Source organism: Histoplasma capsulatum, genomic scaffold (genome assembly GCF_000149585.1).
Source record: "Histoplasma capsulatum NAm1 scaffold_6 genomic scaffold, whole genome shotgun sequence".
NCBI classification, from domain to species: Eukaryota; Fungi; Ascomycota; class Eurotiomycetes; order Onygenales; family Ajellomycetaceae; genus Histoplasma; species Histoplasma mississippiense.
In genome coordinates, this window is record NW_001813977.1 from 1,837,435 (window position 1) to 1,853,776 (window position 16,342).

The following is a 16,342-nucleotide window of genomic DNA, read 5'->3' on the forward strand; positions in this document are numbered from 1 at the left end:
CTCTACAACCCCCGCAAAACCTTTTCAATCACCACCGCAGCACCCAAGACCTTCTCCTCCTCCAATTTCTTCCCCACAATCTGCAGATTAACTGGATATCCCGCCATCGAGTCAACATTATACAATCTCCAATTCCACTCATCAAGCTCGTTCCGCGGCTCATAAGGGGTCACGGGAAGTTTGTCCTTCTCCTTGCAAACCTCGCCAGCAGGAAAAGTCAGCGCCGTGTAATCCAAAAAGTTCCACACTTTCGTATACCCAACCCAGCGACAACAACGATGCGGCACAACAACATGCGGCATGGTCGGCGTAAGCAGTACATCCACCGTCCGATTCGACGAGGGCGCACGTGTCCGGTTCCATTTATCCAAATACCCCTTCTGCACCGCGACCTTGCGCCTGTTCAGCTGCCAGTACTGGTAGACGGAGATTGCCTTGCCCTTGTTCACGAGCTTCTCGACGTGCGGGAGGAACGGCTCGCCTGCGGCCATGACGTCGTTGCGGATATCTTCGCCGCCGTCCACGGTGTAATATGCGTCCATAATATCGACGCATTCTTGGTGACCGTCTGTGTTCCAGGGGATGACTTCGTGGCCAGCGGCTTGGAGTTTGGCGGATAGTTCGTGCAGAGCGCGCTGGATTGGTGGGTGGACTTTTACGACGCCGTCGTCGATGATGAGGCCGATTACGAGAGGGCGGGACTGGATTTCGGTAAATATCTCGTTGCGCCAGGGGAAGGGGGCGCAGCGTGGGTCGAGCGTCCATGGCTGCGAGTTGGCGAGGTGTTTGGTAACGTATATTATCGAGGGGAGATCGCGTGTCATGGGGCCTACGGAGGATGGGACGTGTTCTTGACCCTCCGTCGAGACGGGGACGCCATAGTAGGGAAAGCGGCCGCTCTGGTTAATTATGAGTTGTTAGTACGCAGATATAGGCGGTGGGCTAGGTGGTGAGTATGAATCGATGAACTTACACTCGGCTTCAGCCCATATAAGCCTACCATGTTCTGAGGAATGCGAATACTGCCGCCAATATCCGTTCCTATTCCTAGAATTGAGCCATGGAGGGCCAGTAACGCATTCTCTCCTCCCGTCGAGCCTCCAGAGGTAAATTTAGAGTTGCGTGGATTCACCGTAAGGCCGAAAAGGGGGTTTTCAGTTTCGCACCACTAGAGCCTTGTGTTAAAAGCAGGACTCTGGTTTGATAGCAAATCAACATTATTATTAACAGCACATACATACCATGATACTCTGGCTTAGATTTGTCTTTGCGATGATGATAGCTCCCAGGCTTTTCAGAATCTGCACCAGAACGGCATCTTCTGCCGCTGGGCAGAATGAACGCCCTACGTATCCCAGTGTCGTATCGACACCTTTGATGTTAAACTGGTCCTTTAACGTGACGGGTACTCCATGAAGCGGTCCCTTGACTTTCCCTGTTGTTCTGAATGATCTGTCGAGTTCCCTGGCTTGCTCTAGTGCCTCTTCGAATACTATTTCGGTGAGAGCATTCGTCTACATGCATACGATATTCCCCGGCTCGTTGGGAGAATTTCTATCAGCGACGGCAGCTAATTCCAAATGTGATATACCATCGCAGGTACTAACCAGTTGATGTGCGACCGTTGCTCTGTGAGTCCGAGTCAGAGATGAAATACGGAAGAGAATGATAACACATCCCTCTTTAACGTAAAAGTTAAGCGCGATGGGCTTCGGATAAGAAGAGCAAGCCGAACCTTTTGATGTATGCCAGCGTGACATCCTCAGCAGTGAATTCTCCCCGGCAAATGGATTCATGCAGTTTCTCAATGCTGTCGATTTCAGTGATGGCCTGAGCAGCCTGAGGTTCAATGCGAGATCTATCTGCAACATTGGCCACTCTCTCGGACCTTAGGTGAATATCTTCGACGAGATAGGGCTTCAATGCTGCATCCCTGAGCCGCCTTTTTTGCGTAACGATCTCCTGCCACGGTTCCAGAGCACCCATTGTGTCTTGACTGCCACTAGTTTCCTGTAGTCTGATTTATTTCAAGTTTGGCATCAGGGCCCCATAACCCATGCTATGAGGACCAGATTCATCTGAGCTCCAGCACTGGGATACCCGTCCCAATCTCGAGCGCGTGCGGGAACTCATATTTCCATATCTACTCCAAAGATACGATACGAGATGGGCGAAATTGCCGAGGCAGCGTGAACCCGAAGGATCATGTTACTGTTAGCCGCGTATGGTATGTAATGATACCGCTGCATATCGTTACGGCTATGACCGAGTAATGGCCTGGTATTGCCGTATCCAAAAATGGGGGTGGTTTCTTAGATTAGATTTAGCTTCGTGACAACGAAAGGGTTTAACTAAATCGTTCCCTGCTTCCGGCGCCTCTTAGCGCCAACCGCCACTGCTGTCGTGGATCGTGGACCCGAATTTACGGAACAGCTGCTGGCAATTGCAGTGATTCACTGCAATCTTCCCGGACAACGGCAAACTGGAAGTGGGGAGACCATGACCTTCGTTCCTGTTGAGGCAAGTTGGAGTGCTGAAACCCAATAGTATAGCATGTGGCGTGATCATCTCTGGAGGATTATTCGCTTGAATATATTCCGACCAGTTGCTTGCGTTCTTCTATCATGAAAAGAGCGCATTCAGTAACTCCCCCAAGAAAACTCAAGATGGGACCCAGCGCTGATGGTGTAGGATTCATGGACGATCATGGCGGCCTGCACACGCCGCCACCAACCACAACGGTAGCAGTTGTGGGTGCAGGTCCGTCAGGACTGATGCTTGCGTATGTGAAAATTTATCATTCGTTTTAGGCCACCCTCTCTTCAACTTTTTATACCGTTGGAGGTCTAGATTATTCACGGTCTTGACACTGACGGGAGGAAGACAGATCAAACCTAGTCCGATATGGAATCAAAACTACTATATTGGATGACAGGCCAGACAAAACATCGACGGGCAAGGCTGATGGAATGCAACCAAAAACCATCGAGACTTTCAAGCAGCTTAGACTTGCTGATGACCTTCTGAGAAAAGGAGTGAAAGTCTACGATATATCTTTCTGGGTAGGTTTCATATAGCTTCGACACCCTCCAAGAAACCAAGGGACATTTCATTTCTTAACATTTCCCCTAGGAATCTACGGTGGACAAGCCTCTTCACCGGACTAGTCGTCAGAGCCATTACCCAGACCATGTCGGGGCGTCAAATCCATTTGTCCTTCTGGCGCATCAGGGGATGGTAGAGGATGTTCTGATCCAAGACATAGAGCAGCGCGGCGTTTTTGTTTCGCGCAGCAGTCCGTTCATCGAATGTTCAAGATCAGCTGCAGACGGGAAAATGCATGTTATCTATGAAGACGCCACGACCAAGGCACCCAAGACTATGGAGGCAGATTACCTCATAGGATGTGACGGTGCACATTCGAAAGTTAGACCCTTCATACCCGAAGCCAAGCTGATTGGCGAAATGACCAATGCGTCTTGGGGAGTGTTGGACGGTATGTGACCTGTCTGATATCCGTGAATAACTCCTTTTATTGTCTTTCTTCTAACCGAAAATGGTGTCAATTAGGTGTCATTAACACGGATTTTCCAGACCTGTGGAGCAAAGTTGCTGTCCGTACACATCATGCTGGTTCCATTCTCTGGATTCCAAGGGAGCGGAATATGACCCGCCTGTATGTCGAGCTCAGCTCGACAGAGGGTAATCGGATGGATAAATCTCTTGCCACGCCAGAATATGTCATCAGCAGAGCCAGGCAAGCGATGGCACCGTATACTTTGGAATGGAAGAGCATTGGTTAGGTTTTCGGTCCCCAGCAACCCAAAGATCAAAAGCTAACTCCAAGAAAATAGAATGGTTTGGTAATTACGTCGTCAGCCAGCGAGTTGCCAATCACTTCGCAGATGCAGAACTACAGATCTTTATCGCTGGAGATGTAAATTCCTCTGTCCCCGATACGTCATTACCTTCCACTGTACTAACATACCCAACTAGGCCGGCCACTGTCATTCTGCCCTTGCGGCCCAAGGCGCCAACACTAGCATGCACGACAGCTTCAATCTTGCATGGAAGCTCAACCTGGTAGCACGAGACCTAGCCCCCCGCTCCCTCCTTGCCACATACGAGGCGGAAAGGAAGAAAATCGCCCAAGACCTCATCGATTTCGATGTCGGACACGTCAAGGCATTCAGCGAAGGCGACGAGGCCCTGACGCGCAACTTCGACGAGAACATCCGCTTCATTTCCGGTGTCGGAGCAGAATATGCGCCCAACATCCTCAACCAGGTGAGCTCCGCGCCACAGCTGCCAGGCTCATCCATCAACACCCTGAAGCCCGGCGCCCTCCTAACGCCCGCACGAGTCACCCGCTTCATCGACGCAAACCCCGTCGACATCGAGCTCGACATCCCACTCCTCAGCCAGTTCCGCATCTACATGTTCACCCCGAGCCTGCAGGCAGGCACAGCGTTCTTGGAAAGTCTGTGCAACTACATCCAATCACCGACATCCTTCCTCTCGCGCGCCAGCATGCGTGCTAACAAATCCTACGCTGCTAATCCACCCTCCGTCGGCCCGCTGGATGAATTCGCTCAGTTAGACAGATACACGCCCGTGTCCAAACTATTCACGTACGCGCTTGTGACGCGGACGGCGAAATGCGATGCGGAAATTTCCTCGCTGCCCGCGTTGTTACAGGCGAGCCGGTGGACTTTCTATCTTGATGATGTCATTCCTGGTGGCGGCTGCACGGAGAAGTGGCTGGGTAATGTGCCAGGAGATGAGGTTGCGATTGTCAATGTTCGACCGGATGGCTATGTAGGGAGTATTTGGAGGTGTGGAGGTGTTGGACAGAATGGGGAAGCGGGGTCAGATCTGGGGAGGAAGGCGGGTAAGTGGTTAGATGAGTATTATGGGGGTTTCTTGAAAGGGTGAACGAGTTGGTTGGTAACGCTGTTTTTACTTATTTTCCCACTTTTGCAAAATTTTGAGCATAACTAGACAGGATTTTGTGTCTCTTTGCTCCCTAAACTAGTTTTCATCCTTGAATATAACGTCCTTGAACTTTCGTATTTTTCTCGTATGCCAACAGCCTTTCCTTCAGAGATTTAAACCGTGAACAAAGAAAAAAAAATCAAGAAATACTAAAATAAAATCAAAAAGATTTTAAACCAGAAAAATGTTGCTAAGTTTTGAAAGAATGTATATGCAGTTGGGCTCGTGCCTGATAGATATATCACTACTTTCATAGCACCCTCATTTCTAGTAATAAGAGTTGTGCATAGAGGCTAGGCATGTTGACAGGGATCGAGCTTTGAAGAAGAGGTTAGCACAAGAGTCCACAGCCATCCCAGATTGGTGATTACAACTATCTCCTGCTTCTATTTACATTTGCAGTTTGCATAAGAACCGTCCAGAGTCTGCCTTGGTCTGAAAATTAATTTTGCCGATAGCTTTTCGTTGCAAGTCGAGCGAGCGTGGGAAGTCAGCATCGTGGGGATCCTGCGCCGTGGCCTCCGTCAGAGTGAGAAATGCATGCACAAATCTCTTGATTTGGGGTACTCCACCTTCAGCATTGCCCATCGTACGCCTTCAGACTTAGCGGAAGTTTCTCGGACCTATATTACTTTACTACGATGACTGACAACGGTTTACCAGATTACAAAGCTCTCTTCCACTCAGCAGAGGAGCTGCGGGGAGAGGCAGAGAAGCTCCAAAGGGAGGCAGAGGACCAAGCGAGACAGGAGAGGGCGCGCAATCAACCTACAACTCTCTGGGAATTCATGAAGGCTTGTCATGATGTACTCTCTCGGCCTCTAATAAAAGTCGGAACGCTCTCTCACTCCACTAAAGGGAACATTCCACCACCCACTGGGAAATACTGCCCAACAAAACTTTGTCTGTGGTCAGATTGTCCTACACAACAGCAAGAAATCTACAATGTTGTATCCACTTATCTGCAACCAGCTGAAGGAGAAGCGCCTCAATTATTCGCCTCCCTTGTCGAGCTGCATGGCATCAGTCGGCGTTTTTCCCGTCGACAGTTGCGGAGTGAAAGAGATCTAGAGATCTATGAACGGGTTGCGGTCGAAGACCATGTCCATGATATCATAGCAGAGCTATGCAAAAAATACCAGATGCTCAGAAGAGATTTCAGCTTGGCGAAGGGGTCATGTTCGACAGCCATACGAATACCCTAGAAGACCCAGATGATGATGCAGAGCCGATGGATGAGTCCAGTACGCTGCATCCCAGGCCGGACCAATTTTGTATCCATCGAGTGGACAGCACCACTCGTGCCTTGCTTACCACGGTTGAGTATAAGCCTCCACATAAAGCTCTCTGTTGAGAACCTCCGAGTAGGTCTTCGGCCAATGAAGTTTTGGGAAGAAGTTGTTCAGGCCACGATACCTCCTGATACAAACGAAAAGCTGAAGTACAACGCAGAACAGCTGACTGGAGCAGTTTTGGCTCAAGAGTATCATATTATAATTCAACAAGGACTAGAATACTCCTATATCACCAATGGATTTGCCCTAATTCTTCATGTTCCGTATGATGATCCCAGTACACTCTATTACTATCTCTTTGAACCAAATATGGATGTGAATCCAGATGACTCTGATGCTTTCCTCCGGCCAAAAACAGCTATCTCCAGGGTGTTGTGTCTCTGTCTGATGAGCTTTTCTTCCCAAATCCGTAGTCAAACATGGCGGAAATGCGGCAAGATCTCAGCTACATCTCTGGGAGACAAGTTTTGATTATATCCATTCAACGATTCCCAATGAAGAGCTGAAGCAAGTCCCTCCAGGCTCAGAATATGCAAGTTCAGAGGAAACAGCCTCTGAATATCTGCCATCTTCTCCATTGCAGTCTCCTCCGCAGCAAGGCCGCCGAGTCTCTACCCGATCCCAAGCTGGCTGTTTACCCATGGATAGAGCAGTTCTATCTAATCGCTCATCAGAGCATCCAGCAGACAATAATAGCCCCTCAAGTGGCGAATACCGTCAGCACACAGAAAAGTTCTGTACGCAGGATTGTTTATTGGGTTTGCAGCAAAAAGAAGGTCTATTGGATCGCCGTTGCCCAAATGTCCATCTTCACCAACAGGGGCAGAATGGCGATCGACATCGTATTGATGCAGGGAAGCTAGTGCATCTATTGAAACAGCAGCTCGATCATGACTTAGATCATAATTGTACTCCGTTCGGAGAATGCGGATCGTATGGTGCGCCATTCAAAATCACTTGTGCTACTCCGTACATACGGCTACACTGTGGTTGGAAAGGGGACAACATCCCGGCTTTGGAAACTTGTCTCACGTGAAGCAGAGATATACCGAATTCTTCAGAAAGCACAGGGTTCGGCGGTCCCTGTGTTCCTCGGAACTATCAACCTGGAATTAGTATACTTTCTCCACGGTGCCGGAGAGATCCGTCATATCATATGCTGCTCATGGGCTGGGGCGGGGGGGATTTAAGGAATGCCAATCGCAGCTCAACACTGTACCGTGAGATCTCTCGGCCGAAAAAGGAAATCCGTATATTGGGAGTCGTTGCACGATGACTTACGGAATGCCAACAAGTTATGGAATGATGAACTGGGCCGGGTTCTGATTATAGACTTTCGCCGGTCTCACATAGACTACCGGCCGAAGGAGAAGCGGATTGGGTCCCTAAAATGGTCGCTTGATTGGGGCAGGTCGAAACGACAACGCTTGTCTCCATGTAAATGACATTGGATACCTGGTTGATCCTAGCCATGCCACAATGGTGAAAGGCAGGCCCCAATTTGTTTGGGATGCGGCAGTACCTGCAGCTTCTCCGATCGTAATATTCTAGCGATGACCCAGCATCATCTATGTTTTGTGGCCCCATTCTTGCGCCTTTTCCCCCTGAGTTAGGCTAGAGTAGAAAGGGGTCACGGTGCAGCATTGCGGTGGATATCCACCCCTTGGATATCACGAGCATCATGAACCACATATATGCCTTTTAGTATGGGAGGTTGTCTATGTGCGGGAATTCGCTGGCTCACGATATGTATGAGAGAATTTTTAGAGTACTAGCCGTGGAGCGAATAAAATTGATATTGGGAGCTTTGATTCAACTCTCTACTAATTTATCCGCAGCTTTTCTAGCCATTTCGGCTCGCTACAGGATGTTCATACGATAGAGAGGCGTTTTCAGATAATAATAAATAGCTTGAAACATCTCAAGAGAAATATCCTGAAAAGAAAGGATTGAAGAATGTGTCGGGGTGTTTCCGATATACCTAGCAATCTAACTTGCTAACCAAGCTCAGTATTCATATAGGCGGCCCTTCGAGACGCTCACTGATTCCTGGCTTCAGAAGCAGTTCTAATGCTGATCGCTCCAGTATAAAGGATGATGTCGCAATCATTAATATTGGTAGTGGCGGAGAAGGTGAAGTCCCGGCAAGAGCTTGGTGCTCAGAGCGTGCGAATAATGTGGTATTCTGGCGGTATTCTGGCGGAGTGGAGGGTCTTACCCCCAGTTGGATTAGGGACCAGTGTCTCGATCTGGCTTTCTTGGGCTATTTTTACAGTTCTGATCGACCAGGAAATTGGATTGTAAGCGAATTTTCATCTATATGGATATACATACATATATCCCATTTCGTCTTAACTTTTTCACCCTGGTTCGAATTTCAATCCGGCTTCTAGTTGTGATGAAGCGTTAGTAAGTACTTCTCTGGTTTCAAGAATTATAATATAATACCAACATCACAAGGTGGACCACGTTGCTGAGGACTGGCTGGGCTATAGCTTTGTTCATAACCTTAGAAGCGTTCACCAATGGCGGATTACAGTATCTCAATTTGGATGTATATCCCTTAACCTCATTTCTGCACTGAGACCACTTTCCATAACCAAAACTATCAAACAAGAACAAAATCCTTCCACATGTAATAACACAACGAAATGAAATAAAATATATGATCGTACCGTGAGATAGATATCTTAAGAAATGGCAACAAAAAAAGACTTCTGCCCCTCCCCCTTCGCGACATTCCCCATCTTCACTAATCGATCTCCAACTGCCAACCTCAACCTTTCCGCCGTCGCCGGACTATCCAGTATCAGCTTCTCCTTCACTCCATTATCCTCTCGAGCACTGAGCAGCGCATCTCTCAGTGCGAATAGGACTGTCGCGCCCAAAAACAGTGGTGGCTCACCAACACCCTTACTACTCTGGATAGACCGAAGGTGTTTCCACGACACCCCCTGCAAGAAACTAACATTGAACTCCTGTGGGATATCACTAAACCCAGGGATCTTATATGTGCCAGGGCCACGTGTGGCTAGCTGGCCGGTCTTGCTGTGCCAGAGAGATTCTTCGATGGTGAAGAGACCCTGCCCCTGAACAAAGGCTCCTTCTACCTGACCGTAATCAATAGCTGGATTGATTGAACGGCCCACGTCCATCTTTATGTCAGTACGGAGGACGGTATGATCTCCCGTGAGGACGTCAAGTTCAACTTCAGTGCAAGCAACGCCCTAGATAACAAAATGAAGTCAGTCACTCACCATTCGTGACGAGGGGAGGGTATATGATGTGGCGCATACCTGGGTAAAATAATAATACATTGGCTTGACAGTTTCCGGATTATAATCGCCCCATACATGACCGATCTTGGGCATCTTCCAATATCCAGTCGCTGCGAGATTCACCCGATCTCTATACGCTGCATGTGCAATTTTCGAGAGCGGAGCATCCCTGCCGAACTTTTCCCAGTACGGCTTGAGACGCTCGTTAAGTTGATCACATGCATTCTTCACGGCCATACCATTAAGGTCACTTCCAGACGAGGCAGCCGTAGGCGAAGCGTTAGCGATTTGATATGTTGCCGTGTCCTGGGTGTAAATGGATTCCAGGGGAGCGTTTAGTTCCTGAGCGGCGACCTGGCACATCTTGGTATACAGACCCTGACCCATTTCCGTTCCCCCGTGGCTGAGAAGGATCGAGCCATCCGCATATATTTTAACGGATGCACCAGCCTGGTTCAGATGAATTGCTGTCGCGAATGAGAGACCGAATTTTGTTGGTACAAGGCAAATGCCGCGCTTCTTCCACTTGTTTTGGGCATTGTACTTGGCGATTTGGGCCTTGCGCTCATCATACTTCGCTTCCTTTCGGACTTGCTCGAGCAGCATCGGAATATGCCAATCTTCATCGATCAATTGATGGAAGGGCGTCCGTTGACCCTGCTCGTACAGGTTCTTCCAGCGAAGCTCGTCGATTGGGATATTCAGGCCCTCGGCGATGGCATACATGAAACTTTCGGCGATGAACATGGCTTGCGGTCCACCAAAACCTCTAAAAGCGGTATTTGTAACTGTGTTGGTTTTGCATACCCAGGCACGAATATGTGCATTGGGGAAATAATAGCAGTTGTCAAGATGAGTGCAACAGCGGTCCATGACAGCTCCGCTCATATCCAAGGAGAACCCAGCATTGGCGTAGCAGTCCGCATCAATGGCGACAAGTTTTCCATCATTCATGACGCCAATCTTCCAGCGGCACATAATGGGATTTCGCTGTCCGGTCGTCATCATATCTTCGTCGCGGTTCAACATGGCTCTCATTGGTCGTCGTTCTTTCTTCGCGGCTACTGCAAGAATAACAGCTAGCTGGACGCTTCGAGACTCTTTGCCACCAAACGCTCCTCCCATCCGTTTTACTCTTGCATTGATACGGTTGCTAGGGACTCCAATCACACGACTGACAAATTCCTGTGTCTCCATCCTACGAAACCGTTAGTGGCTAGAATATCATGCATTACAGAGCAACATCACTCACGTATTTTGAGTGGATGACCAAACATCCATTGTGCCATCCTCAGAATGGGGGATAACCAAGGCAGCATTCGTCTCCAGGTAGAAGTGCTCCTGGCCACCGCATCGAATAGTTCCTTCGAAAATTCTGTCACATTTGGCAAACACCTCAGCCATTTTCTCAGGGGGTGCCCCTTTTCGAAGTTCCTTTCCATGTTTGAAGAAGCTCTTCGCTTCGATGGCTTCATCAATGGTCAAAATAGCTGGCAAGTCCTCATAAACGACTTTAACAGCCCGTGCCGCGGCCTGTGCTTTAAGGGAAGTTTCTGCGTATACCATTCCAATTGGCTGGCCATGGGAGTGAACCTCGTCGAGCGCAAAAAAAGGTTCATCTTTAACAATAGATCCCCAAAAGTTCATTTCGGGGTCGATGCTTTGTTTGTCCACGTACCCTACAGCTAAACCTGGAGCAAGAGCCGGAGTCCAGTCCACTGACACAATCTTTGCGTGGGCTCTTTCCGAAAGGACAAGTGCTCCATATAGCTCATTATCTTGATGAGGCATGTCGTCGACATATTCCGCCTCCCCTGTAGCGTGTTTCAAACCAGAAAGATGAGGTATTTGCTTGCCAACGATTCGTTGTTCGTGCGGGTTATAGTTGTCTCTTGTCCCAGTAGATATTTTTCGGTGTATTTCCTCAACAAGGCTCTGGTCCACCTCTCCCAGCTCGAAATGCGCAATAACTTCGTTCCAAAAACGGACGAAAAGAGACAAAGCCAGCGTCCTTCGATAAGTAGCCATACTGCCTGGGACGTCATAGGCAAGTGGGAACTCCTCAGCTAAGGTTTCAAGAGCACCGTCAAGAGTTTCCGGCGCGGACCATTTCTTTCCCATCAGGTACTTTATGGTTTGAGTTGCCAAAACAGTTATTGGTGCCATCCCGCCATATGCCAATGAGACATCCTTAACGATATCTTGTTCGTCAAATCGAACTCGGAAACCTGCCGTGACAATAGCAATGTCATCATCCTTTCGCTTGGCCTGTTTGTATGATTTTGTGACCTCGCGTGCATCCGCCGGGGGGATAGGAATGCGAATCTGAGTAATGATACCTCCCTGCGGCAGCGCTGTTTTCCTGTACCCACGGAACATCGTTACCATTGGAATCAAGTGCTCCTTCTCAGCAGTTCTAGAAACTATAGTCGCGTTAATAGCCAAAAGAACAGGATTCATGTCTGATATTGGGGACGCCGTGGCAATATTTCCAGCTAGGGATGCCACATTTCGAATCTGGCGCCCGGCGAAATATCTGAGAACTTTAGCCATCGCCCCGAACACAGATCCTCTTTGACCCAGCTTTGACGATAGGCCATAGCAAACATTTTCAATATCTGTCAAAGGTGCATTTCCACCAATCACAAGTTCACTCGAGGTAGACAGATCAGTGGGTACTGAAATTTTGTTAAGCTCTTCGATGTCCGAAACAAAGACTGAAACTGCAAATTCCGAGCCTTTAAATCGGATCTCAACCTGGATTTCGCTTGCACCGCTGACAATAGTCGCGGATGGGAACGCAGCCATGATGTCGACTAATTGCTGTAAATTCGTCGGTCGGAGCCATATTTTCTCTTTATCACCGTAGCATACGGGGTTATCGACAAACTTCGACAGCGAAGGTGGGTAAATTAACTCTGATGAAGGGGAATACTCTGCAAGCTCAACTTGGGGAGCTTTTTTGGACGGTTGAAGCGTGATTTCTTCTGAAAGGCTGGTCTGGGAACTATGTTCTTCTGCCGAATTGGAGCCCGTTGATGTCGAAGAATCCGATGGACGGGATTCGTTGTTGATCTTATCGCGGCAACATCCTCCGGATCTGCCGCATGAGCCAGTGGAGGATTTGGGCGCGTTGGTAAACTGCCCTTGTAGATACATCGCTGCCTCATTTTCGCTCTCCGTGTTAGCATCTACTGGAATAGAATTCTTCACTTCATCCAGCTGCCCTTTTAGGTCCTCAACAATGAAAGTTTTAGCAGCTTGGAGAATAGGCTTGTAGCCTGTACAACGACACAAATTCCCATCCAGATGACCTTTCATTTCAATGTCGTTATCAGATAGAGAGAATTTGCCGGTTTCCGGGTCATAGGCATTTCTGATAATGGAGTATAGGGACATGACGATGCCTGGTGTACAAAATCCACACCTGCGACAAACAGAACATTTAGTCCCAAAGAGCATAATTCCTGCCGGAATTGTTAGGATACGACTTACTGTGACCCATGAAGCTTACCCATCCGTTCCTGTAACGGGTGAGGCTTGTCAACACTCCCAAGCCCTTCAACGGTAATGACATGTTTCCCGACGACTACAGGATAACCTCTAGTTAGCTAAAAGACGAAGAAAACAGAAAAGTAACCCCCTCCCCCGTCAATGGTGCAGGAATTAAAATATGCAAGAAAAGCCACGAACTCACCCCCAACGAGCGGATACAGACAAGCATTTACAGACAAGTGCTTGATTCTCCTCGAGTTGCTCCTGTCTCTCACCTGCAGCACCACGGTGCAGGCGCCGCAACCACCCTCACCACATCCTAACTTCGTTCCTTTCAAACCACGCTGCGACCTGATAAAGTCCAACAAAGTCCAGTGCGGATTAGGGTTTTGAAGCTCAACCCTGCGGCCATTCAGGTAGAACTGAAGAACCGAACTGGTATATGTGGACTTGATAATTGCACGCAGTGCTGCATTGGCGGGGATGGAATCCACCTCCGAGTTTGATACAGGAAGCCCCATTGTGAATGGAGGATGATATACAAATCAAGAGAGACGCAAACAACGCCTACAAAAGCAGAGTGGGCAAGGAGTTCTGGTAATGTACGTGCATGAATGGTGTCAATAAAAATAGCATAGCATGACCCTGATAGATGTGGCCAGCAGGGCGCACCGGCACGGTTTTGTCACCGCCGCCAGAAATGTGTATAACCGACGCAATCATAAGAACGGGAAGTAGTTAACTATTCGGAGTGATAATTACACTGCGGGCTGGTTTAATTCCACCACCGCTAAAGTTGGAAAGTATCCACCGTAAGTTACTAAATAAATCTGTAACTATCCACAACGATATCAAACTCTAACTTGCCTTCACATCTACGGAGAACGTACGGAGTACTGCACCGACCAATGCATAATGTACTTTTTACATACATGCTTTTACCCTACTCTTTTACTCTATCAGAAAGCGACAAGAGCGAAAAGGAAAATATAGAGAGCTCAACATTGATTAATAGGGGTTATGTTAGCACCCACGATATTTAGTTCGTAAACCTGCTTACCTATATATAGATCTGTCGTGTCTAATAAGCCAATGTACTAGCAGGCCCGTGTAGGGAATATCAATTCTACGTACCAACTCTTTATATATATATAAAAAAAAAATCTCTATCGAGTACTGAAATATATCAATATTCATATGATTTAGATAGCTAAGAAATAATCTAAATACACTTATTCAATATTCAGTTGACTCATTCTTAGTTTTAACAACAGTTTTCAGATATATTAAAGTTTGTATCATTTTCTCTATCCTAATCTCAAAGATTAAAATATAACATCAGCCTTACTACTGAGCTAAAGGGGGGAAATGCCCCAGAAGCTACCATGAATCTTGCCTTTAACTTATTTTCAAATACCTATGCAGTTGCGTAAATACACTACGCCAGATGTATTTTAGCGGTGGTGGAATTAACCATCCTATGGCGTGCAATTAATTGTCAATCTAAACCCCTCTACTCCTTCCCCGCACCCCCACCCCTGTCCCGGGTGTTTGGCCAAGACGTGGGGTGGTCGGTAACAATACGCACTTATACCCACGTATTTGATACGGGCTGTGTCCAGCATCGTACCATACGGGGTATGTCCAAAGGTGGGGGTTGTCCCAACTGAGCTCGTTAGGGTTTGGGGCTAGGGCTTAGGGCAAGCCTTGACCGTTTGAGATAGAATTTCTACCGAAAACAGCCCTCAAAGGGACCTGCATTGGATCGGACGTGAAGAGCTGTTCTGCTGGAAAGATGACTGCTCTTCCAAACACTTGTTTGGTGGCAGGATCTTAACAGACATTCTCATCACGTTCCTATCCACCATTGCCGCCCCTGTTTCTGACAAGGAGTCATTTCCGCTTCACCCGTGGTTGAATGCTCTCGTCCGGCCGAAAATGGAGCGTTGGCATTGGTAGCCATTTAATTCATGCCTCAAAACCCGCTCATGGAGCGCTGTCGGGTGTCATGATGGCCAGTTTTCTTGCCAGCAAGCCCCCAAGGCGCCAAAGATACAAAGGAAGAGAGGCGTAGTATGGCCTCCAACATTGCTCGTCCAGTAACTTCAAATGGGCAGCTTTATTTTTGAGGCGCAGAGGCATCAAGATTGGCTTCCAGTTGGGTCAGCGCAGGGGGTTGCTGGTAATAAAGGGAAAATGAAACAGATCAACAAAAAATATCAAGACTTGGTTGATATGATGTCTTTGCGTTTTTGTCTGTTCTACGATCGTTGCGCAACCTTGGACTCAAGGTTGCTTTCTTTCTCCTTCCCTTCATATTCCCACCCCCGGAAGAAAGAAAGGGACAGCTAAAAGAAGAAGGAAAATATTTTCGTCTTTCTCCCTTGCCGCTTCGCTACCGTATCATGCATACACAGTATGCTTTAACAGTGGCCTCCTGCGCACCCCTAACAGATTCTGCGCTGTTCAGGCCGCGCTCCAGCTCAGTGCACTCCGGATTGAGCATCGAGCTGTCAAAAGAGTTCAAGAATGTCTACATCCTTAATGGTCTAAATGGGCAATATTATCCACAGGGAACCATGGCTTTCGATTGACAGAAGCTACTACACCCATCAGCCGATATGTACAGTACTATAACCTGGCGATATCAGGATAGGAGAGAGAAGTGGCCTTTTGAAATAGAGAAAAGGAAGACAAATTCTGCAGAGAAAGAAGATCTAATAAAAAAACAAAAAAATTCTTCCAGACCCACCCCCAACACACAGGCAGCAGCCATGTCCACTATCCATTAGACCTAGACAACAACTCCCCGATGCACCCCCAGACCATTGAGGAGATCCAGGAGCTCGTGGTAAAATACTCAACGACAGTCAAGAGGACGGTAGAAGCCGGCTTCGACGGCGTGGAGATTCATGCTTAGCTTTTGCTTCCCCCTTCAATCCTGCTCTTTGGTTATTGTTGTTTTTTTTTTTTTTTTTTTTTTTTTTTTTTCTCCATTCCCATTCCCTTCTCTTTTATCTCTTTTTTAAAACTGCACATTCGACCGCCCACACAATTTGCAGAAAATCCCCCATCCCATTCCCCAAAAATTGCCCCCTCCCCACTAACCCCTCCCCGACAACGTCAACATCCTTGGTGACGCTCCCAGTGGCCATCGGCGCCCGCCTGTCTCCCTACCACTACTTCCCAAGATACCTGCGGCTCAAACTGCCAGTGCCCAATGTAGCCCTGGTCAGGCTGTGCATGCAGATCGCGACACCCACAGGCCCGCGGTATTGC

General features: G+C 48.1%; 3 protein-coding genes across 3 annotated transcripts; 1 reads left to right on the forward strand and 2 right to left on the reverse strand.

The window, feature by feature from the left end:
* Positions 1-2: 2 nt before the first annotated feature.
* Positions 3-1,986, reverse strand: HCAG_06865 (conserved hypothetical protein; the record flags this gene model as incomplete). Its single annotated transcript, XM_001539210.1, has 5 exons — positions 3-899; positions 974-1,168; positions 1,242-1,492; positions 1,608-1,681; positions 1,736-1,986. The coding sequence occupies 5 exons, from the start codon at positions 1,984-1,986 to the stop codon at positions 3-5; spliced, it is 1,668 nt and encodes a 555-aa protein (XP_001539260.1).
* Positions 1,987-2,666: 680 nt separating this feature from the next.
* On the forward strand, positions 2,667-5,030 carry HCAG_06866 (conserved hypothetical protein; the record flags this gene model as incomplete). Its single annotated transcript, XM_001539211.1, has 7 exons — positions 2,667-2,782; positions 2,936-3,062; positions 3,133-3,496; positions 3,571-3,798; positions 3,855-3,937; positions 3,997-4,891; positions 5,002-5,030. The coding sequence occupies 7 exons, from the start codon at positions 2,667-2,669 to the stop codon at positions 5,028-5,030; spliced, it is 1,842 nt and encodes a 613-aa protein (XP_001539261.1).
* Positions 5,031-8,449: 3,419 nt separating this feature from the next.
* HCAG_06867 (xanthine dehydrogenase) lies at positions 8,450-13,584 on the reverse strand (the record flags this gene model as incomplete). Its single annotated transcript, XM_001539212.1, has 7 exons — positions 8,450-8,553; positions 8,625-8,655; positions 9,260-9,517; positions 9,587-10,766; positions 10,821-12,995; positions 13,064-13,157; positions 13,266-13,584. The coding sequence occupies 7 exons, from the start codon at positions 13,582-13,584 to the stop codon at positions 8,450-8,452; spliced, it is 4,161 nt and encodes a 1,386-aa protein (XP_001539262.1).
* Between the last annotated feature and the right edge of the window lie 2,758 nt (positions 13,585-16,342).